Genomic DNA, 25,006 nt, shown 5'->3' on the forward strand with positions numbered 1-25,006 from the left:
TTATTACATAGCTTCATTTCATGCCATCAATGTAAACTATTACGAGTACTACAAACGACGAAGACGACTACCACCTCCTATTTTGGCTGTTCTTTAGTGGTGAATAGGCAAAGAGCTAAAGAGAGCAGTTTTATGACATCAAATGTACAATAAATAGAGAGGCCAGTTATAATGTTCAATGCCGTCAGTGGGAGTTCACCACTTTCGGACCAGGAGTGATTGTGCAGGTCAAAATCGATGTCAAATTTACATGAAATAAAAAGTAAGGTATGCTGTGAGATGGCAACCTCAGAAGTGGAATTATCTTTGGTTTATTGAAACACTTTTTTCCATAGTAAGATCCCCCTCAACATTATAACTTGCCTCTCCATCCCTTTTGTTGCTTGTTTTTAGTCCGTGGCTAAAGGATTTGTCGCTTTTTCACATTTTCCCTGTGGCTTTTCTAACTCCCCCTCCTCATTATACAGGTTTGGGATTCTGAGTTCAGTGGGGCGAGGCGGGCAGGGTTCTTCTGTACTGTCCGTGGACCCCTCCCGGTTCAGAGGCTGCAGGTGCACGCTGCTGGTGTCGGACGTCCCATTGAGCGAGAAGTCGTGCGAGGAGGGGCTTTCCGTGGCCTGTGATGAGGGCGAGTCCGCGCTGAGTGTGCTGGGCATTTCAGACGGCTGTGCTTGGCTCGTGTCCGACTGCGTTTTGTCCAAATCTTCATTGGTACTTAGAGAGTCTTGACTTAATTTCCGGGTGTTTTTCGGGGAGGTTTTGGCCTCCTCTTCTTGCTCCGAGGCTGGGTTTTCTCCCGAGTCCAGTGTGTGCCAGCGACAGAGGGGGCGCTCTTTCAGACGAGACCCAGAGTCGAGGCCCTCAGCTGGGCTGCTGACGTCCACAGTCTCACCCCGCCGCAGCCTCCTCCGGTCAGAGTTTGCCTGGAATTTTGAAGAAAACGCAACACTTTTCAGTTTACAAATATTAATTACAGTCTGTTACTTAAAAGTAACTGTGTAAGTAAGCTGTGTTTTGTTGAAGCCGATAAAGCTCGTCAGAGATGATCCCTTACTCATTAGTTCAGTATTAGTGAAGGGTGATTAGTAATAATGCACTCGAACCTGGTTGAGGTTTGGAGATCGACTTGGTGAGTGTCCGGAGGAAGCCCTCTTCATTTTTTGAATCCTGAACCAAAAAACATTTTTAATTTTGGTTCAAAGTAAAAATCAGCTGATTAAATCTGTGGAGGCAGACGGAGACCTGCTGATGGACTGAGCCAGTTTCTGTCTCCTCCCGTTGCCGTTGTCCTGGAGCCTCAGACGCTGCACAAATGAGTGAGCTACGAACAGAGAAGAAGTGTGCGCAAACTTTTACAACAAAAAAAAAATTCTCATGAAAATCTCTGCTTTTCATTTGGAATCCTGTGAATACTGTTTAGTGCTTTACCCAGAGCCCCTTTGGGCACAGACAGCAGCTTGATGGGTTCAGCGTCAGGAGAAAGTCCAGATGCTTTCTGCAGAGCTCTCAGGATCTCTGTGTTCTATGAAAACAAACATTTTATTAACTATGACTAAAGAGGTTTGTTAGTAAGTACTAAATTGAAACAGGCTCAATTCTAACTGCACATATGCCGATTGATAATTTACTAAATGGAGGTAAGAGTCATCAAAAGGCCTTTAAGTGGAGAGTAGCATCTGGATTGGAGTTACCTTCCCTCCCAGCTCGTAGGCGCAGTCCAGCGGAGTCCTCTGCCTCTTGTTCCTGAGCCCTGGGGAAGCTCCGCTCCGTAGTAGCAGCTCCACCAGCCCCTGGTGCGCCCCCCTCACCGCCTCATGGAGAGCAGTGTTCCCCTGGCTATTGGCCACATTCACCAGGGCATTACTCTGGACAACACAGAACATGGTCTGTATTTTAAGCACCAACTAGTGACGTCAGCATTGATATATTTATGTTGACCATACGCAGAGATCAGTAGAACAAATACAAAAGATTTACAGCCCCGCTGCAGAACAGTCCAGGTTACATAAAACTAAAACATTTGATTAACTAGAAATGCAATGGCTGCGCCATTGCGATTGACTGCGGAATTGCGGGAAGCGAATGCAGAAATTGCATAAACTGTTCAAATTGCATAAATTGCTTAATTTGCATAATCTAATTTGCATAAACTGGTAAAATGCATAAATGTCATGCTGCATAAACTGCATAAAGTGGTAAAATGTATGAATGGGTTAATTTGAATAAATTGTGTAAATTGCATAAACTCTTTAAAATTCATAAATCCTAAATGTCATAAACTCTTAAGTTGCATAAACGGTTTAAAATGCATAAAGTGGTTAATTTGCATAAATTGTTAATATTGCGTAAACTTTTATATTCCATAAACTGGTCAAACTGTTGAAATGGCCTCAGCCCTTGATTGGCAGAAGCTGCACAAATGGCTGAAAGGCCTGGAGTCTCCTGATTGGCTGGATTCCCCCATACACACCAATGCAAAAATGTCAAACTCCCGTATAAAAAAACTGGAAAACTGCAAAAGGCCAATTTTTTCTCAAAACCCACAAGTTGCAGAAGCTGAACATGCACAAAGTGCAGAAATTGCATAAAATGCAGAAAAAAGTGCAGAAAAGCATGGATTTGCGGCAGCCCCATTATAAGTCAATGGGAAAAATCTCCGACATTTTGGCCGATTGCGGAAAAAACGTAAGTTGCAGAAGTCCCAAAAGTAATAGCACCCTTCTCCTCAACATGTGGAACATTTTGATGCATAACTTGCATAAATTGCACAAAGCATGAAGGTGCTGAAAGCTGGAGAAAATCGGGAAAAGATGGAAGAGGAATAATAATAAAGAACATGAAAACCAATAATTGACTGCGGAAGAATTCCGCAGTCAATCAATTAGGTTGGTATGGATATGTTTGTTTGTTTGTTTGTTTGCCCAGTCAGTTGGCAACATTTTCTTTACCTCTATAAGGGTATTGGCAGTCTCCACATTTCCCCTGAGACAGGCCTGAATTAGAGGAGTGTTTCCAAAATGATCCTTTTTGTTGAGTTTGGCGTTACATTCAAGCAGAAACCGGACGACCTAAAGACATGGGAAACAAGTCAAAACACACAAAATACAGTATGTCAATTTATGATTGTTTAAATAAATTGCTAATCTACTGCACGGCTTGTCCCACAAACGTCAAGCCCCCCACTCACCTCTATGTGGCTGTTTTGGCTGGCCAGGTGCAGAGGCGTGGCGCTCTGGTTGGTCCTGGCGTTGACGTTCGCTCCGTGCCGTATCAACAGAGAGACCAGAGCAGAGTGTCCATGTAACGCTGCCACATGGAGCGGAGTGAAACCGTCCACGTTACTGCTGTTCACGCCCAGGGAGCCGGGGGGCGCTGCTGAGAGCTACACAGAATAGGGCAATGGGTGTAATGACAATATGACGCTGATTTTCTGTTAGAGTTTACATTTCTACAAGCCTCGGAATCCGACTCACGGCCTCTTTGCCGCTTCGTACCTTTTGTGTGGGGGCGCAGGTGGGACACTGGCACAGGGGGTGACACAGGGGAGCCTCCGATCTCAGGTCGGCGCCCTCCTCCTCGGCTTCGTCCATCCACTCCAGCAGGTAACGCACCTGACGAGAACAGATGTCTCCGTTGAATTTACATTTGAGTTTATCATTATGATTTACAACTAAATGACTTACCATTTCTACATCCCCATCAGCCACGGCCCGCAGAAGCTTCTCCACCTGACAACAACATTAATGTGCACAGATCAGGTGGTGTATTATGTATCCACTAAACTATTATAAATGGACAACTGTGAGGTATATATCAATGTTTTTAAAAGCTCCAAAGACAATATTTTAATGCCGCAAACGCAAAAAATATGTACAGTATAGATACAGACGGCAAGGCGTCATACAAGGGGGCGTGGCCTAGCCGAAGGGGAAGAAAACTCCTCATGGGATCTGGGAATCCAAATTTTTCACTCTTTTTAGATATTTTTTGGCTGACTTTTTACATATTTAACACACCAATAAAATCGGGTCCTTGTGGATGTTTTTTCACTGCAAATTGATAGTAGAAGCGAAAAACGGCACTCGTTAGCTTCGCTTCGTTAACGTTGGCAACCTTAGCATACTTCCTGGTTAGCAGTGTCTGTTTTTTTTGTATTTATGGGCTGTTGAACCACTTTGCCCCTCTTTATGTCTCTCTCTCTTTGTTTAGTAATAAATTCATAAAGCAGCATTTGTTAAAGTAATGGGAGAAAGTTCAGGTTCTCTTTCTTCTTTGTTTTCCCCTGTGGCTACTTCAAACATTACCATATATGGGCATTTGCAAAGACGCCGTCTGTATCTAAATCTCATTTTGTCAGATCTACGAACATTCCATCAAACATAAGGGAATAAGGGAAAATTTGAAGGCAAATTGAACATAACAAAAATGTGTGAATAGTTTCAACCAAAACTGCAGCTGAATGGATTTTGGACCAAAACCTCCGTACTTTCGACAACTTATGCCGTGAAAATAGTTCAGCGGCGTCATTGGACTTTTGTTAGGGCACACAGTTTGACGAGCTTCTGCCATGTATCCTTACATTGTCATTGGGAGTGACTAAAAAGCCGCGCCGAGTTTATTTAATAACGTTACCTCGCGGTGTCGGACACGCTCCGTCTCTGGTTTGATCTCTGACCCCAGGGACGAGGTGCTGGACACGGAGGAACGTCTGCTGCTGCAGTCGGAGGCCAGAGGCGAGCAACTGGGAGACTGCCGAAAAAGACAGGAAACGAGGCGGGTTTATGCACCACAAGTTTTACAACAAGTCCAGCACAAAGTTTATATTATGTTCAACTATGGTACTCGAAAGTAGTGGCCTGCTAGATTTTAATGTTTTCTTTATTCTTGTTGCGAGCTACTGTAGCATTAGTATCACCTACATCGACCCCGCTGCTGCTTCGCTGACGTCCGTTTTGAGTTGACTGCAACAACATCAGGATCTGAGCGGAGATGAGAGGAAAAAAAAAATCACAATCCCATGCTTTTCTGCGCATTCTTGTCATTTCTGAAATAAGTGAACCCAACAACGGATTTAAGAGGATCAGTCGAGGCTGTTCTTACAAATGGGCTCCTGGGACTAAGCAGGTCAGGTTTGAAACATGAAATTGGAACATGAGGAGCAGACACTTGGGCTTTGAGTTATTTAAATAGAATTCCTGGGACGCAAAGAACGGAAAAATGATCAAAGTTCTTCACAGTCACAGCTATATAGACCCATGACTAAACAGAGAAAAGTTATGCACAAACACGTGGGCTTATGGCTTCAAATTAGACACAGATATATTGGGTAAAATCAACAACACGTTACACGCGCGATTCATAATCCAACATTGTTAACCACTGGTGACGTGTCTGACCTTAGAGTTGAGGGCGCACTGCAGAGGGGAGTCCTTGTTCTTGTTGAGGAGGTTGGTGCTGGCGCCGTTCTCGAGCAGGACTTGGATGATGCTCTCGTAGCCCCACCGCGAGGCCATGTGGAGCGCCGTATCTCCTTTGTCGTTCTGCTCGTCCAGACGACACGAGTGACAGTCGAAGTACACCAGGGCCTTCACGCACTGACGACAGAATCAACACCTCTTTAGTATGTACAAAGAGGCAGCGCGTACATTTATTATGTCACCTCATTATGCTCATTCAATCACACCCATTTTTATCATTTGTACAACACTGCACCCTAAAAATGTTATAATTCAAGATTGTTTTCAGAATATTCCACTAGATGGCAATATTAGCATTCCAACAACCAGGATCAATCTATCATAAATATTCAGCCATAACCTTATTGACAAGTAGCTTTTATCGCCAAGTAAAGTGATGAAATCTGGCGTAACTCACGTCTTCGTGCCCGTACATGCAGGCGAGGTGCAGAGGCGTGTTCCCGTTGTTGTCCTGAGCGTCTGGGTTGGCTTTATAATGCAGAAGAAGCAGCTGTAACGGTAACAAAGTAGGTTGTTTTTATTAAGATGTTAAATGAATCCCGCAGATGAAGAAGATAAGAGCGTTCTTACAGAGACGCCCTGGTATCCCTTCTGACAGGCCAGGTGCAGAGGCGTGAGAGCGTGGTAGTCTGTGGCGTTGACCGGGGCTCCTTTCTTAACCAATAAATCAATCAGCTGTGCTTGGCCTGAGAGACGAGGACATTGTTTTCATCAAATACTATGATGACGTGGAGACTTTAATGACTGCAGTGTTACACGTCTCTACACACGAGGCTGCTAATGTGTGGGTAAGCCTCACTGACCACAGATGGCGGCGACGTGCAGCGGAGTGTAGCCTCGGTCGTCCCTGGAGAAAGGCGTGATGATGGAGGGGTCGTTCAACTTTCTGCCACAAGTCACAAAGTTAACACCGAGTCAATATTGTCTCCATTTCGGCTTTACCCAAATCTAAAAACTTCTGGACTGAAGCTTACAGCCTATAGGCCAGTGCAACGCCTCGTTTGAAAGACCTACAAAACGGATCGCAAGGGGTTATTTTCCTTGCGTTGCTTTCTTTTTCATCCAATTTTTGCCACTACTTTGTTGAGTTTTTTCTTCCTTTTTTGTAGTGCTTTTGTTGATCTTTTTGTGGATTTCTTTAATCACATTTTTGTTACTCCATTGAGGTCACTTTTTGAGACTTTTTTGTTGCGTTTTCAACCTTGTTTTCTTCTAGTTTTAGTTGCTATTTAGATTTCCGTAATGCCAAACTGGAGGAAATATACTCGGTTCTGGTGGTGATTAAAAGGTCAAAAACTGTCTATTGAACATGTCACGTATTCCGGCCAACATTTTTTTTGAAACGCCTGAATGAAATACACACTTCTGTTTTATCAGTAAAATAATAAAGACTGGTTTTGGTTCTTCATTCACTACTCAAATACATCAGGCGGCATAAAGTGTAAAGGGAACTGTGTTGGAATGTGTGAAAGTGAGAAGAATAAGAATAAGCTACAGTGAGGAGCTGTACAAGCCGCAATGATGAGGCTTTAAGAGGAAGTGATTCAGTCCGACTCAATATGTTCTGCGTAAATGTGGTTGTCATCATGCTTTTTCTTTTGTACAGTTGGGGAAACTGTTTACTGTTGAAGCAACAATAGAAATTCTAACTCTGGCCCAACTTAAAGCTAACTTGAGACTTCTGTCAATGTGATGAGAACAGATGGATGATACCCTGAACAGCCATGAACATCAATTATATTAGTCACACTGAGAGGTCTAACGTTATTTTAAAATAAACTGTGCTGTGATAAATGTCTGACCCGGACAGCTGGAGGTCGCAGAGGTCACAGGAGCAGAGCGGATGACACATCCGAATGTCCTCGTCCAACTCTCCCTCGCCCAAAAGTTGCTCGATCTCCGCCTCGTTCCCGTTCGCTATGTGCTGGAAACATTTGTAAAGCACAAAAGATCGACATGAAAAAAAAACTTCACATTTGCTGTAGATTACCGATAGAAATATGAGGAAAAACATGTATTGCAACTTTTCATATAAAAATAAGGCACTTAAAATAAAAATTGACCGAAAATTCTAATATTGTCGAAGTGCTCTATGTTATTTCGCCACACAATATAGTGCCACTTTTTGTTTACTTAGAAATTCGACATGTTTAATTTTGTGTAACTATACTTGGATCGTGTAACTTTTGACATAACTGTATTTAAATAGGTAAAAGGTGGAACACCTTGGTAGCTTCCAACTTCACCCGTCTGGAGCTATACCTTTGCTGAGAGAGGCTAAATGTTAACAACATTTTCATGACTGAGCGCACGCACAAAGACCAGACAGGTACGCATCAACTCGTCTAAGCTCAGGTAAGAACAAATCTCAGTATGAAAAAACGGTGGCCTATTCCTTTAAGTACAAACCTGGAAAGTTTGGAGCCAGAAGGTGCTACTAAAGTGGAGATGTTGTTGGAAGTGTATAAGGGAAACCTAATTCTGACATCATGGTTCCTAAAGTTTTGTAACGTCTGTGCATGCGCCTGTATATTGCATTGGTAGCTTTCGTTACCCAGAGAGGAAATTACCATATTTGCATTACGGACACGGTCGCCTTTTGTGAGATATGGGTTAACATCTTTTTTTTCCTTCTTTTTACTTACATTAAAACTAAGATGTTAAGGGAGTCTCTCCTTAAGCACAAGAATGCAGTAAAAAAAAAAAGTGAAGCCACCCACCTCAAACAGGCAGTGTATGGGCGAGGCAGCGGTCTGAACCAGCAGACTCATCCTCTCCTTGAACAAAGCCTTGTCATTCAGCTCAAAGCCCTGAGAACAGACGCCAAACATGAGGTATTATGAATTAATCCGTTTCCTACATGAAGACAGAGGCGGAGGAAGGGGGCATGTGTACCGATCGGGCGTCCTGCAGTTTCCCCAGGTTGATGTACTCCACGGCAGCCTCAAACGTGCTCAGACAGTAGCTCAGCTCGTCTTTCGTCGAGTGGCTGAAGCAGAAGTTCCTGATGTAGCTCAGATTGGCCATCCTGAGGAGAAATGGTTACTTCATTACTATCATTGGAGTGAATTGAATATCGATACATCCTAGACTTAACAGCTGATGGCTTTTTTCGAACCAATGCAACTCCTGCTATCAAAATGTAAGTATTTTAAGTGTAAATAAAATCATGTTCTCACCAGTTTGGGATTTCTGTCTTGACGAGGAGATAGAGGATGACGGACAGGAGGTCGTCCGCGCTCACAGCTTCGATACTCACTGTAGAGAAGACAGATAAACGAGGAGAAATAACTACGCAAATAATACTAATGATAATAAAGGAAGGCAGAATAATACAGTATAAATATTTATTCATGAAATGTACAGTGGGAGGGAAATGTATGTGAACCCTTTGGGATTTTCACAATTTAACATTCACTGGACAGGGAGGAATATGTAAGTGAACCCTTGGATTCAATAGCTGGGAGGTTAATTTATTTATTCCTCCATGTCGTATGGATTTTTTCATGTTATAGCCAATAAAAATATAATAACATGTAGTTGTTTGGGTGATATAAGTTTAAGCAGACACTATTGACTCATTCTTGTGATTTTAATAAAGATCAGACCACATTAACTTAGGCAGAAACGTATCTGTTGCGATGTGGGCTTAGTTCCAGCCGACTCGGCTGTTTGACAATGCTTTGGCCGCTACAATGGTTGCACTTCTTGTATCTGGCGTTCGTTCCCCTCCTGCCCCGGGACGCGCTAACGACTAAATTGCTTCTTTGACAAACATTAATTTAAAGCGGATCGTACCACTCTGCGCTCAGACAGAGGGGTCCGTTGTGCGCCAGTTAACTCCTGATTTCCCAACGCAAACTTGGACAAACACGTCGGGGCGACAGAGCCGGGACTGTGTGAGGAAGACGCGACTAAAGCTTCGGGATCATCCGGAGTTCACTGCAGTCCGAGCCTCAGCAGGAGAACAGGAGTCAGGATGAATCGATTACATGACTGATCTTACGGTCCCAAAATGTATTGGTAGAATTTTAGGCTCATCAAGTTTTATTCAGTTAGACTCAATGAATACATGTTTGATTCACTTCAGAAGACAATAATACCTGAATAGCTTCCTTTTGGGTTTGGAGTAGATTCATACCTGTGCGGTGGGTCGTCTGGGTCGCCGTCAGAGCCACTCTCCGTAAACACATGAGTTTGAGGAGTGGAGATGTCTGCTGGTTTAACTGACTCAGCTCCCTCTTGGCACGGGACAAGTTTATACTGCGAGCAATAACAAAAAATAACCCTTCAGGCACTCATTATATTGACGTAAAGGCACACACGACTGGGAGCGCTAGTCTAAAAGAGGTTTTGGACTAGACCTTTTTTAGACAAAGCATTGCCCGTATACTTTCTCCGATGTGATTCTAAACCAAGACATTCCGGCGGGACTGACCTGAAGTCCGGTTTGACCCCCAAGTCTTTCTGCTGCAGCTCTCCCAGACTCCGGGCAATTTTGTTGAAAGCAGCGTCCTGTAGGCAGAATAACCCTTTTTGTTTTATTATTACTTTTATTTTGTTTCATTACTATCTGGTTTCACTTTTAAACATGTTTTAACATGCGGCTGCTACGGTGAACTAAGTAATTTACATTGTAGATAAAGAAAAATGTATCTTTCTCCTGTATTTCTTGAGTTGTATGTAACAAATACAGCAAATCATGTTTTTATGCTGCTGTTAGTTCTTGGAAAAAAAGCTATATATAAGTTGAGACCATTTGCCATGTTCTTGCAAAAATGGGCAGCAAAAAATCTAAAACTGGCTGCGCTTCGTAATCTAAACAAATACCTTTCTATTTAATAATCAAATGCAGTTTTGCAGCATAAATCTAGAGACACAGTAGGATCCAAGAGGCCTCACCTGGCTGGCCTCCAACGTCCCCACAAAGTTAAAGATCAGATCATGGATACCATGGTGAGCATAAATCTGGAGACAACAAGAAATGGTTGTCAAAACAAACATAAAACTACAAAGTCTGAGGAATTAAATGGAGCGTTTTTTAGTGAAGTGGTCACGGTGCAAATAACGGAGTCGATTAACTAATTAGGCCGGCATAAATATTGCATTACGAAGTACATAATCAGGGTTCATGTTGCTGTAACAACAAAACAAGTTCAGCAAAGCTTTTAACCTCTTAACCCCGCCTGTACCTGAGCACATTTTCTCCAGTTTGGCGCCACCCAAATCTAAAAGCTTCTTGGGAGAAAACGAGGATGAAAAAGCAACAAAGAAGCAATAAAAAAGTGACAAAAACATCTCAGAAAAGCAACAATAATAGAACCAAAGTGACAAAAAAAGTGACAGAAAAACACAACCAATAAAAATACGAAAACACGATAAGAAAACTGAAAAAGGTAAACAAATTACAATAAATGCAACAAAAAAGCGATGAGAACACAACAAAAACACTTCCAAAATGAGACAAAAATGCAGCGACAATGCAACAAAGTTAGGATCCATTTTGTAGGCCTTAGCTTTCAAATGAGGCATTACACACCAAGATTTGGGTAAAGCTGAACTGGAGAAAATGTACTCGGTTAAGGCGGGGGTGAAGAGGCTAAAACCTTGGCGTCATATTTCTCTTCTCACAATGTTAATGTTACTGAAAATGTGTTAATAGTTTCGGCTAAAGTGAACTGAATCTTGATTTTACACCATAAATCGCTCACAAATCACAGAAGTCAGAGGTTTATCCAAATTTGTGCCGCCCTCATCGACGTCTACAATGTATCAATTTCTGAGCCCCCTGTGTTAGAATCCAGTTTTGTTCATCAATCATCGACCGTGACCCTTTGCACCATGTCCTTTGCGGTCGTTACCTCCACGGCCTGCTTCAGAAGAGTCATCTGAACGTCCTGTTTGGCCAAGAGCTTCTGTTGAATAACAATATCAGAGTGAGAGAAACTCAGCAGCAGCATCATACAGCCACTGGTGGGAAAGGACAGTGTTGTAACATGAACTACACGCTGGGAAACGATTGGACTCATGGGGGATTGCGTTTGAGTCCCACAAAGCAGTGGCAAAGGAAATTGTAAAGGGGATTGAGGACGAGAAAATCTATCTGACATGTGAAAAGCATTCATTTCTCATATCAGTTTTGTAGTTCATATCCTATTTTCATATTTTGTGGTGGTAATTTATTCAAATGTTTAGGGATTCACTGAACTGCTGTGAGCAAAGAGAGGGAAACGAGGCCTTGGAGAACATGGGGTTAACTCACCAGACGAGAGTCTCTCAGCAGACACTGAAGACATTTCGTGTAGAGGCCGTTCACAGAGTCCTGTCAGGAGCAAAACACGCCAAAAATGTGCTTATTAGATTTACCCTTCTGCTTATGAAAGAAAGAATTCAATTTAACATCATCTTTCAACCCATGGGATAAAAGAAGATAAGACGCAGACTAATAAAGGAAGTGAACGCCTACTATGTGATGCCGCAGTCCCTTCCTCTCCTGCTCCTTGAAGGTCTGACCGAAGCTCTGGATGAACTTGTCCAGCCGGAGCGCGTGGCGTCCCAGGAACTGGCGCACCTCCTCCACGCCCTTCAGGCAGTAGGGGGGCGGCGGGTTGAGCTCCGAGGGACTGGGCTCCACCTCCACGGGGCGAGAAATGCACAGGATGCTGTAGCTCTGCTCCTGGTCGTTGTAGAAGGTCTCCTCGAACAGGATAGGAATGGAGGCGGAGGCGGGGAAACCAGAGCCCAAAACCACCTGCCTGTCCTGGATGCGCACCTCCTGCAAAAGGACGTTCAGATTAAGGCATCGGTTTTCAACTGTCGGGACGCACCTTCAATCAAAACAATTTATCGGCAGTCATTTTTGGGACAGGGTTGTTGTGGCCCACTGACATCGCATGGCACCAGTTCAGAACCACTGACTTATGGTGCTTGAGGTAGATAAACAATCTATTTGTGTCTGCAGATCTGAGGTAAACGTGTTCAAATAACACAACAATTGTGATGTCTATTTACTTATATATCTGTGAGCACATCTGTGAAAGGCACTATATAAATAAACCTCTTCTTCTTCTACAAAAAGATTGACGGTGTAAAAGTAGTTTGTGTGTTTACGTCTTTTGGTTCTTGAGCGCATAATCCAAACAGAAAATAGAAAGAGCCTCAGACTTTCAGTTGCCAGGTCCTATAGCTAAATGCGGCCCTCTGGCTTGTTGTTGAATCGCCACACATCACCAGAGATGGTCCTTTTTATTTCAAGTGTAATAATTCTACACAATTCTAACCAAACAACTAACATTTTATTGTGAGACAGAGCTGGCATTAAGGTTTTAAGCATAAATAAAAGGTGTGGGGCACAATTTAAACCTCTGCTAAATACACCTAATCAAAACTTTCGCGTCACTGACCACCTATCTGTGGCTCCTCACCCCGTATACGCTTCAATATGCGGCCCCACATGGTAACTTCAAGATTTAAACTGAATCTATATTTATATTTATTTATTTATATACTGAAGATTTATACTGAAATCTGTAATTTTGTTTACCAGAAAGAAAGGAACAAAATTCACATGTCTAATGTCCCTGCAATCTTGTGTTAATCAATCACCGGAGATTTATTACTTTGCTATCAAAATAACGTTAATGTTAATGTTAATCAAATTTTCTCATTTCCAAAAGTTTGTAATCAGATTATTTTCCCAGGGAGATATTCCAACATGACATTCAACTGTACAAACATGGTGAAATAATCGATTCAGGGTTGCTTTGTTTTGTTCTGTTTAAGTCAGCGATCAACGAGGACAAATTGTTTGTTGGATGGAATTAAAGGAGAAGAAAACGTGGGTACCATATAAAGTGAACAGATAAAAGACAAACCTTCCCGTCCACAGTGTGGTATCCATCCTCCGCCCGCTGCAGCACGTAGCTCTCAAACTGCGAGTCTGAGAAACTGTTGCCCGTCAAACTTCCACAACAAGGAACCAGCACCTACAGTTTCGAGAGACACGGGTTATACATAGATCAACTTTACGGGTTCAGTTTGTGTCGCATGGGACTGCATATTAGAGTGTTTGTTGTACAAGTCTGACTTGTGTAACCTATTTTGCTACAACAAGTTTAAAAATGCAGTGGTATAATTGATTTAGACTCGAGTCATAAAACAATCAGCTGAGTTTCCATCTAATTTGCTTTATCTTTGCCCATCTGGGAGCCTTTTTATATTTCATGGTTATACTTTTTGACAAATGACCGACTCACAAGCTTATCTTCAAAGGAAATTCCCATGTTTTACTCAGGGTAACTTCTGCTGTTGCATTTGTAAAGAAATCTGCCGAGTCAAGTGCACAGACAGGAAGGACACAGAGTTACAAAAAACACAATTTCCCCGGCGTCTATGACAGAGCCAGAGGCGCTAGTTACAACTAGAATGTACGATTTTTAACAATTGGGAATGTTGAGCTAATTTTGCAAGGCTTCGAAATTCAAAATTTAATCATAGCAAGGAATTAAAAACTGTAGAACCCATTCAGTCTGAACCTCTGCAATAAACACATGATCAACTATAGTCAGCGTTGTCAGTCTTGTTAGAAATAAACCAATTTTCACAGAGAACTTAAGTTTTCTAAGGTACTTTGTCACTCATTACTTTGGTCACTATTTGTTACTTGAGTAAAGGTAAAGTTACTCTTTAAGATAGAAAAGTGTGTGGTCCCAAAGGTGCTCGTTCACATATGCAAGAAACAGGCCATCGGATTAGAAAGCAGAAGGGTGGCTTACATGTGAGGTAAAAAAAATAAAGGATTGTTATATTTTCTACTACAGAGTGCCTCTGAACATTTTGACTGCATTTAGGCAGTTTTCCCTCACTTGCAAGTCACCCTTCTGCTGTCTAAAGTTACACTTATTTGAGTAAATATTTTAGCTACTCTTCCTACCTGATTATCATGTTCGTATTTTAAGTGCCATAACTCACAATGCCATGCAGCTCAGCCACGCGGCAGCACAGGTCCGCTCTCTGTTTCTCTAAGGCCAAATAAAAGGGATTCTTCAGGATGTTCTCATCATATACAGCCATAAGGAGCTGGAGGTCTGGGTCCTGGGGGAATACAGAAGAGGGTAAATACAGTTAAAAGATTGATAACACACATACTTAGAAACGCTTTAACAACGAATAATAAAGTCGTTTAATACAGTAATTAAAATACTTGTTCAAATCATGTGCAACAGCAATTGCTGTGTGGGCACATTTTCAAAGCAACAATCTCATGATTCCTCCGAATACAGCCTTAATATGTTTAATGAAGCTGATGATGATCTGAATCCGCACATGATCGCTTTGAATTAGCGGATTATAAACTGGGCCGAGAAATTGTAGAAAGGATGTTTCATAGAGCAAACGAGTTTGAAACGGAAGTAATGTCCGTGTTTTATGGTGGTTAATTTGTAAACAGGAATAAAAACAGAAAAGCTCAATGAACTGTTCATTAGCCCTCGTGTTCAACCTAAAAACATGGCTTAGATTCAGGGGCTGGCAGCTAATTGTGCCAATGCAACATCAGAGTCTGATCGTTTTCCTGGTCCAGTTAACTATCAATTAAAGAAAATAAATATCACACTGGCAGGGATCCACTAAAAGACAGGTTGATGGTTTAGTCCTTCCTTTTGGCAAAACACAAGTGACACTTGCTCTGGATCTGTTTCATTGATGCTTTAACCTGGTGCTGGTCAGAGGGAGCAGAGAAGCGTGACTTCACTCAGGAGCGAATAAATGATGCTCCAGCAGACTGATACAAATGAAGAGGTAATGCCTATTTAACATTTGTTTCTTACTATATTCCAACGGGATGTTTTCAAAAACTACAAGTTGTCCATGTTTTGGGTAAAATTGGTATCGCAGAAAAGTCCTTGGGGTCGTCACTGATGTTTCAAACTTGGTCCAATTGTTGTCGATATGTATACGCAAACTGTGTGTGACGTTCAAAGCATCTTTTTTAGTTCCTGAAAAGGGTTTTCAAAAAAGTGGGAGAGTCAGTCCATAATTGTGGCTTGTTCAAAAATGAATAACTGCTCAAACGTTTGCTGAATGAATTTCAGGGTTTGTTCTACACATTGTTTGTTCTGTATGCTATAGGTGCAAACTAATAGAATTCAGTCTAGTATTATTTTACAGTTATGGCCTGTCAAATGTTGAAATTTATACCAGATTTGAACCTCCCACACTCACTTAAGGGCCTGTCACAATTGGCGTACGGGCACTTTGCGATCATTTGCGGCCTCAAAATATGAAAGTCGTGCGATCACTCTCTTTTGGCGCACGGGCGTCTGCAAGAGCGACCGCTATTGACCGCATGAAAAGGTGTGAATAGCAGTTGGATTATTTGGCGCAGCTGAATGTCATGCATGCACAAAATTCAGTGGCGGTCGATTGCGACTGAAAAAAGCCGCAGCAGGCCGCTACGGTCGTGAGAATGGTGAGAGATAAATCGTCTCAGTCACGCAGATGGTGAGATACTGGTGAGATACTGGAGAGCGCCACTTTCAGTCTCGTGCGATTTCTGCTGTAGCTAGACACAGTTTCCTCTTCTCCAGTTAGGTCTAGAGCGCGGAGCAAACTTAGCGCACGGGTCCTCATGAATATGCAAATGAAGGTAATTTTGCCACAGTGCGCAAAATCTGAGGCAAGGAAATGGAGTATTTATTTCGACTGTGTGAAGTAGCCTAAAGCGGCGTAAGAAATGAATACGTGAGAGAAGCAGGTGTAAACCTTCATGCAGAATATAATGCAGTTTGTGAACCAATGTGGTGTTCTAAACGTTTACAAAAGTTTGTATCTGGCTCATTTACAAAGATAAAATAATAATTGGGTTGTTTTAATGATGTGCGGGTTTATAAAGAAAATACATGTTACCTGCGACCTTGTTTTCTTGGCTCGGAACAGTCCAAACAAAAGGCTCCACAAATTAAAAAGGCTCCACGAGTCTGTCCCACGTCCGTCCTCTTAAAGTCCTTAATCCGTACAAAATCCGCAGGGACGGCGTGTTGATGATGGCTACATGAGGAGACACGAGCCGTATGTTCGCTGTTCACCTGCTGATCTCTGCGCGCGTCTCCAAAGTGCGCGCGTGTACTCCTCCTACTGGATCAATATCCTCTGCTTTTGAAGAGTCCATGATAAAAACCTCACAGTCCTCGGACTAACATCCAGCAGCTGAGCTGTTTCCTGCTAGTTTCCATCCCCGATTTGACTGTGGTCTGTGCGCTGCAAACTGCAGCAGGTGACGCTCCTTGGACCAGCGCGTGGAGACCGCTGGATGAGCGCGTGGAGGGCACCGAGTTGCTAATTATTTTTTTCCCCTTCGACAACACGTGCACGTACACGATTAAATAGCTGAAGGAAACACAAATCACAGGCAGTATCGATAGGCTATTTCTTTAAAGCCAAGAGTATTTATTTGCAATAATGATAATTGTTTTTTTTATTATTAAAAAGTGATAATTATTGATTGTGGACGTCTGTCCTTTATTCGTCATAACTTGTAAATGTTCCCTCGAAGGCGCTCTGTCAGGAATACGTCAGACAGAAGCTGGTCACTTCCCCGGAGCAGGGCCTGAGCTCAGGGTCTTGCAGAGCTTGGTGCGTAAAAGCCCTGATGCGCTAATGCCTCCAGCCATGTGTGGGGCGGCCAACATCGTGCACCGCAGGCCCAGTTTATTTATTGATTTTTTTTCCACAAAAACGAACGCTAAGTCGCTCAACTAAACAGGCCTATTTTAATTTTACACCAGTTTCATTTGTAAACGCGCTGATCCGTCCGAGCCCGAAAATAAGTTCACTCTAGTCCGCAGCACTGTCCGCGATCAGTGTCTGTGGCCCCTGAACCAGCCTCTCACCAGCCTCTCACCAGCCTCTCACCAGCCTCTCACCAGCCTCTCACCAGCCTCTCACCAGCCTCTCACCAGCCTCTCACCAGCCTCTCACCAGCCGCATTTGGACACTATCCAAATCAACCGCATCCAGTCGCAGCCCGTACTCTATTGTGACCGTGACTGCAATTTCTTAAAAGTCTACTGTGCGATCGTTGCGGCTGATTGCAATTTCAAATTTTGGCGCAGAACAAATGGGGGGACAAAACCACTGCGGTCAATGCGCCAATTGTGACAGGCCCTTTAGGTAAATCAACAACATCAGGATCAGGAAGCATTTGTTGCTTTGACATGGAATGACTCCTTGGTGAATTTACAAGAGAATCTTTGTCTGTGGCTCTGTGATGGGCCACAGCAAATAGGTACACTGGCTGACAGCAGCAGCAGCAGTTTTTATAAATACATATATAATACAAAACATTACACACAGCCCAAGTGATGTTTGGGCCCAACTGTGATCTTCTCTTGAAACACTGGTGCATGGATGATAAAGTTTTCTCCCCCCCCCCCTACTTTCCCAAAAACCTTTAAAAATGAAACACTTTTGCAGAGGCTAACAATATGTAATAACTGTCTGCTCCTATAATTTCTAGGCAGCTGTGAGAAGAAAAATAAAGGTGACAACATCATGCTGCTATGTGTGTGGTCCAATAGCGAAATACTCTACATGCAGCATGTGTCTAGCAGGAACACGAAGCCCAGGACTTGTAGGCACATATAGAGCCAGCACACTGTTATCCAACTGGGCCTCCTCAGTCAGACGTCAGGCACCGATTAGTAAGAAATCAGACTTGTGAGATATGACACAAAATGTTAAAGCAGAACTGACGCGGTTTGTAATTGAAAGTATAAATGAATATAAATTGGTATCTAAAAGACTATAACATTGCCAGCATATCAACTAAACCGAGAATATTTGCATGCACACAACTACGTCAATAAAATGATAAATCTAAAAGAGTGAAGAGAGTGAAGAGTTATTTACAAAAAAGTACATTTATAGGCCCTTGGGTTAAAGCAGAACTTTTAAAAGCTACAAACTTCAACCACTACATTAACTGTTTGAACTCACCTCTCCAAGGAGTTTCATGCTCCCCGTCCACTGTGTCCAACTCCTTTAGCTCAGATCTCACTGAAGCCAGCCAACCTCATGTAAACCTCCTCCCCTCTCTCTCTCTCTTTATCCCCCCCCATTCTCTATCCTCCCCACTCTCCCTTTGCTTCAGCTGAAACAGTCATGTGGCCTTTCTGTCCTGTGACCATGGACCTACAGCTCGCAGAGGAATGTCCGCGCCTCTGGGCCAATCACGCTTCCATCAGACACCAAGGAAGGATCAGGCGAGACTACAACAGTGTGTGAGAATAGGTGATATATTTATGTGGAAGATATAAGTCATAAGCATCAGCATAGTGTGCAGTGATATCAATGTGAATGTAAACTCCTAAGGAAATGTTTGGGGAAACTTTATTATACAGAAGATATTAAGTCCCTTCTTGGTAGTTTCAAATGACGGCTGTTGTTGTAGGCTCTGATTACGGGCACTGACGTTCACAGGATCCTCCTGTTAAAGCCACACTGCGGATCACTCCAGGTTATATCTATTGCTACGGCACAAGAGCATGAATGATGACTAATGAATAATGTGTTACTGATATCAATTAGATATTAACAAAGCCATTTCTACAGTTGTTAAAATAAAGCGTATGGAAGAAAAACCTGCAGTCAAAGCGAAGCTGCAACATCATCATAGAGACAAGGGGAAAGTGAGTCAAATCTGAAGAGAGGCAATGTAAGGTGTCTGACTGTCCACAAATGTGCAATGCAATCATTATCTGTCGGTTTGAATATTTGCAAATTAGCGTTATTACACACTTTCCAGTCTGGGTACCTCTCAGTTAAGTTTTAGCAAGTGCAGACAATAATGTAGCTCTTCAACATAATGTGTAATTAAACAAGACCTCATACCGCCACAAAGCAAGCTAAAGATTTGACAATAAAGCAATTTCCTAGCTTAGACGAAGATATTTGCAGGGAAAGAACAGACACTGACACCTGACTCCTGCTTTGGCTGGATCAATGCACATCTTTTTACAAGTCAATGTGAAAACTGCTGCTGAGAAGATTCAGAGCAGAATGTGACAGTCACATTTTTCATCCTCAGGCAGCAGCACTCATGACAAACCACTTACACTTTCTTTGTTCAAACACAGCCTGAACACATGTTATTACAGCCATGACTAAAATTACTCTGCGAGAAAAAAAGATTGAGGTCAAATAATGTGAGTTGTATGGTTATATCCAGGCAAGCACCTTTATCAGTGTTAGCCCTTGTAACAATGTAAAATAGCACTACAATCTACTATGTGGGATTACATTAAAAGGTGAATATGAAAAAGTACCTCGATCAACAAAAACAAAAGCCTACACCTAAACTGTAAAAAAAAAAAAAAATCTCAATTACACGCTTTACTCATCAATGACCTCGTCTCAAAGAATGGGATTGGTCACTCACTTTTGACTCCAGGAACATGTGTATTATAATTTGCCAGCTGTCTTTAGTTCCTTACTGCAGCAACATTTACTTGGCCATAGTGTCCATCTTTACAGTACACAGAGTCCAGTGGATCTACCTGAACGCGATGACTTATATATATTACAGACGTGTATGCAGAGTCACAGAAGAATGATGACCCGAGGGTATGGGTTACTCATAACATCTGTGACAGCAATTCCCATATCTTTCGACATATGTTTTTGTGGTAAAACATGTAAATACAGAAATAAAAGCTGGATGGATAAAAAAAAAAGAAAAAAGAAAACAAAAAACCCGCATCATTACAAAAGACGTATGTGAACATGAGTGAGAAACCCTGGCATTTTGGTGCTTTATGATTGTTGCCTTGCAGATCATTATCCAACATTACCATAAATTGTAGGTTTGTTTGCTAGTTTAGCTTCACGGGTGGCTAGACGTTGCATTATATATGTTGATGATGTTCAATGTTTTTATGTACATCAAAACAGCGACCAGGAAGCATTGAAATTAGCATACAAGGCTACAAACACCACGAGCTATTGACAAAGTGAACCTTAGCAGTTAGCACTTTAGCATTACGGCACTATCAAAGCTAAGGCTTTCGCAACTGCGTATGGAAATCGAAGCCATTTAAACAAGCCCAGGGTAAAAATAAATGCTTACCTGCTTTCAGCTCGTCTGTCCGTTCATCCAGGATTTGGCATCGCACTCACGAGCCCCGCTGCCGCTCGCCATCAGCTGTTTACGGTCATCAGCTGGTGGAGCGGAGAATCTGCACCGGGTTGCCAGATTTGACCCAGAAATGTGCAACAAAGTGTCATTCGGGGGTTATGCAAGATTTGGCTTCGCTTTTCTTATCGAAAAATGCGTTAATTGAGGGGGAAATGGAGAGAACCTGGTGACAGTAGTGACATCAGGGTTAGTCATTGGTCAATATCGGTCTCATGCTCCAGACCCGATCCGATGATTGAAAAGACCAACGGGGGCGCTGTTGTTGCAGACACCCCAGATGTAGACATGGAGTGACTGCAGTCAAACGTAGGGGATCTTTTATCAAGACAAGTAGCATATTGCTTTTTTTTTTTACATTGCAGCCAAGCAGTGTTAGGGGCTCAAACCAGATATGTAAATGGCAGAATGCTGTGCAAGTAAAAAAAAAAAAAAAAGGCACAAATGAATCTGCTTGCGTTAGACGTCATTCTGCACATGAGCAAACGCTAAGTAGATGACCCCCAAAAAAGTCAGGCCTGACATTACTGGGAGCGGGGACGTCTCCAGCTCATCTGTGTGTTAGGTATTGGCAACAGTATGATCTAAAAGGTTATGCAGTTTGTCTGTGTGTAGCATGCTTTGGTTCTTAAATCAAGATGCTTGTGAAATTATTAAAATCTGTTGAGCTGCCATGACAAGCGCATTCTTTAAACATTACATTATCATGACATTATCAGTGTCATTTGGTTTGGATTTCATGTAGCATCTAAAATCGTTTTTATATAATCTTTTCTTTTTTTTGGTGGGGGGGGAATTGCAAGTCAATAGGTGAAAAAAATCCTCTTGACAGATTTCCATATAGAACCTCGAATGCTGTATTTATCTTCAAGTTCGCCAAAAATTAACACATGCACCAACAGATAAACATGGTTTGCTTTATTGTGCAATGCAAATAAAAAAAAAAATATGTGTTCCATTTTTGGCTTTAACAAGTAAAATAAAACAGCAAATTGAACCAAACACAATCAATAAAACAATTGCAGCTGAAAAATAGGCTTAACATTTGTTCAATTCCCAAAAAGTTACAATGAGTCCCCCCAAAAAAATTTCTGACAAAAGAAATAAAAGCATAGCTGGATTTTGAACAAAAATCACAACAAAGCCATTTTAAACATTGTCAAATTTTTTCCAAGTGGGCTCAATTTGCCGCCAAAACCATCCAAAACAAGTGAAAACGGCATCAATTCTGCCAAATGGGGAATCCTCCAAACAAATGCAATAAATAATAAAAAGTACAATTTATTCCGAGACACAGGGGTATGCAAAGGAGAGAGCGGGAATTTTGACTAATTTGGACTGTGCTGGCTGGCAATGTCTGGGGAGAGGTCGCACTTTTGAAAAAAGTTAAGCATGTTTGTGTTACGCGTTGCAGCATACATCGTGTTTATTTGTGATTGCCGCGTTGTTAATTTGTGTTTTTGCTTGAACCAATTTTGGTTCTGTCCAAACGGTGAAGGCAGGAGCGGTTCAAGATGGATTCTCGTGTGTTTGTAAATTCAAATACCGTGAGAATTCAACTTACTGGTAAGATCACATGACCCCTGCAGATGAGGCCTTCCCCTTGTCATATATTACAATGATGTGTAGGTAGCAAAACGACTTTCATCAGCCTAAACACAAACATTTATTTTTGCAACCCAACTCTGACTACCAATTTAAAATTTAACACACATTTTCCTTTCAAACTATAATAAAAATGAACAAAGTTTACATTGATACATCAAGTCAGTTCTTATTTCAAAAAGAAAATTTACATTTTGAAAAATCAGTATCAGTTTAAGAAAAAATGCTTCCTCTTTTGTTAACAAAGCCTTATTTACTTTTGTGCTTGATTTATACAACAAAAATTTCCCAACATATAGGCTACCATCTCAGGAGTGGTGTGTTCACATGCATGAGTATGTTCATTAACATGCACTGTCCAGAAACAATACTGAGAAAATGAGTCCAGTGCTTTAAGTGGAACAGACTGCAGCGAGGTACAGAAGGGGCAGAGGAAAAAAAACGTGTTAATTAGGGCTGAAACAACTAATTGATTAATCAACTACTCATCGATTATTGAAATAGTTGACAACTATTTTAGTAGCCTGGTTTTACCATACACTCGTACTCACTGCGTTTCGTACAAGGGTCTGGACCTTCTCAATTGAGCTCCGTTATCAGGTGGGAGGGGTGAACTCCTTTGAAATGATTGGATCTGATTTTCGCTCGCGTTCAGTCGTGACGTATGTAAAGCGCCCGAGTGAGTGAAGCAGCTCAATCATAACTCTTGGGAGCATTCCTTGCACATTCCAAGGCTTAAATAAAAATTTCTGGATATTTTGGAGCCGAGCCAGGATGGATTGAAGAGCTTCCATTTCTTTCGTATCCGCCGCCATTGCCAAACTACAACCCACAAATCGGCGCAAATGCTCGACGTCACCTACAACACCCGCCTCCCCCGCTCGCTGAATGGTAGGTAGAAAGTTAACCGATGTAACGCAGGCACTGAGATCAAGCCCAGACGTACATGTAGGGACATTATAGTTGACCGGAGTTTACAGATGGCTAAGGCCTGGCTACTATTCTAGTAATCGATTAATCGTTTTCTAGTTCACAGAGACTCAAATAGAGCAAAAACGACATATGTAGTATTTTTGATGAAAACCTACTTTGTTTTTATAGTTAAGGTCTGTAGTGTTTTGTACATGGTAAATTTCATGAATATCTGTCCGTCTCATCCAATCAGAAAGCAGAATTAGCGCTAAGAGCCTCCAACAAGCACTTAAAAAAAATATATATTTTATAATAATTTGGATGTTTTAAAATCTTTCTCTCAAACTGCACACTACATAGTGGTTTTCCAGTTTCATACAGTGATTGCATTTGCCATTTTTCAAGGTTTGTTGATGCACTTCAACCATAGATCTATAAAAGAGATAATCAGTGTTCCATTCAGCCCATAGACATTATCAATAGACCGTCATTACTCACTCCTCCCCATTTGACAAAATAACTACGTTCAAGGGGGAAATAATGGCGGATTTACAGACTCCTCCTCAGCTCTGATGAAGCCTTTTCCTAAAAAAGGGCATAAGGGCAGAATCTTCACTGTTGACTCGGCCCTTACGTGACATGTAGTTCAGTCATAGCCGGTCCAATGCCAACAGTCCAGCCCTCATTACTATACGAGATTTCTCAATTTTTTCTTACGAAAACCAGCCTGGTCCCTTTAATTGTGCCTAACCCAGCGTAATCACAGGCGCAATATCAAGCTGTAGAAAGAAAAATAGACACCAGGCTTTACAGTTGTTTAGAACGTGTCTTAAGTCCAATGCTATGTAATGTAAAATTAGCTTGTTCTGCCGCCACTATTAGAAGGTACTGCAGCAATGGCGGCCCCAAGCGTTGTTGTGAATCTTTGCTACAAGCTGCCAAGAACAGAGGTTCTTAAAGAGACAGAGGCCTATTTCAAGACATTCGCTACAGCCATTTTGAGAGAGCAATTTTATACAAGGCAGTTATTCTAATTTACTGTATTTACAGACCAACAGAAGGTTTCGTTATCATTGTAGTGTGCTATAGACTGGTGCTATGTGATTGAAAAAAGCATAATACCTCCTCTTTAACAATGGCAAAAAGGCGGGAAGCCCCAACCTTGCGGAGCGGCTGGACAAGCTACGAGCCTCCACAGAGCTCCAGAGCCTGTCAATCATGGATTTAGGCAACCACTTTTTAGTGCTGATGTACAAAAACCAGCTTGGTTAAAAATATGACACCTAGCCCATCGATGTCACATGGGTAAAAGCAATTTTTAGAAAAAGAAACTCATTAGAGCCGGGCAGTGCTATGGAGGTGTAAATTCACCACTATAATCCTATTTATCAAGTGACTTTTGGAGTCGCCCCTGGTATTACAGCAATGTCAGCTTCCTGCCATGAGGACCAAAGAGAAGGGCTTTCATTTTGACTAAATGTTTTAATATATATATTGTTTTCAGTTAAAGTCAGCCAAATTGGGGGAAATTTCAAATTAAATCGTAAATCAAGATTTCTATTGAAGAACTAAGCATCTTGTTTACCATAATAAATCCTTTCCGTAGTCCCTCTGGAGGTAATACAAGTGTTAATGATATAATTGGTGTGGTCTTTCATTTCCCCCGGTGTCTGTCCGTCCAGAAAAGCACCCTTGCAACTTTCCCTGCACCGGGTCGGAGGTGCAATACACACTAATGGAATCAAGAATAAGCTAACAGGCTAACGGGCAAAGCTAACTGTGGGCTAACACCACTTTAGCAATGTTTACAGCCAAGTTTGTGAAA

The 25,006-nt window shown here is 41.9% G+C and overlaps 1 protein-coding gene across 2 annotated transcripts; it reads right to left on the minus strand.

Moving 5' to 3' along the window:
* ankrd27 (ankyrin repeat domain 27 (VPS9 domain)) lies at positions 1 to 20,879 on the minus strand. 2 transcript variants are annotated; one of them, XM_079568062.1, is made up of 28 exons: positions 20,599 to 20,879; positions 14,448 to 14,570; positions 13,352 to 13,462; positions 11,944 to 12,252; positions 11,740 to 11,799; positions 11,339 to 11,392; positions 10,380 to 10,445; positions 9,916 to 9,992; positions 9,619 to 9,740; positions 8,657 to 8,735; positions 8,373 to 8,505; positions 8,198 to 8,287; positions 7,280 to 7,401; positions 6,281 to 6,363; positions 6,048 to 6,163; positions 5,875 to 5,967; positions 5,397 to 5,594; positions 4,920 to 4,979; positions 4,633 to 4,749; positions 3,684 to 3,728; positions 3,495 to 3,611; positions 3,188 to 3,382; positions 2,949 to 3,068; positions 1,692 to 1,865; positions 1,429 to 1,522; positions 1,243 to 1,321; positions 1,104 to 1,167; positions 1 to 923 (listed from the first exon to the last, which is right to left on the minus strand). In XM_079568062.1, exons 2-28 carry the CDS (start codon positions 14,547 to 14,549, stop codon positions 390 to 392), a joined length of 3,414 nt encoding a protein of 1,137 aa, XP_079424188.1. In that variant the 5' UTR covers positions 14,550 to 14,570; positions 20,599 to 20,879; the 3' UTR covers positions 1 to 389. The 2 variants fall into 2 exon arrangements, with proteins under 2 accessions (XP_079424188.1, XP_079424187.1); XM_079568061.1 differs by having other exon boundaries at positions 4,633 to 4,752.
* Between the last annotated feature and the right edge of the window lie 4,127 nt (positions 20,880 to 25,006).

This window comes from Gobius niger (assembly GCF_951799975.1).
Source record: "Gobius niger genome assembly, chromosome: 12".
In the NCBI taxonomy this organism is placed as follows: Eukaryota; Metazoa; Chordata; class Actinopteri; order Gobiiformes; family Gobiidae; genus Gobius; species Gobius niger.

What these genes read in the sequence shown, in the direction of transcription:
- ankrd27 (XM_079568061.1), bottom strand. Translation starts at nt 14,549, where the DNA reads ATGGCTGTATATGATGAGAACATCCTGAAGAATCCCTTTTATTTGGCC. An exon ending in CCTGCGCCCCCACACAAAAG is followed by an intron (nt 3,383 to 3,494) that starts GTACGAAGCGGC and finishes TATTCTGTGTAG; the next exon opens with CTCTCAGCAGCGCCCCCCGG. An exon ending in TGTGCCCAAAGGGGCTCTGG is followed by an intron (nt 1,322 to 1,428) that starts GTAAAGCACTAA and finishes CTCTGTTCGTAG; the next exon opens with CTCACTCATTTGTGCAGCGT.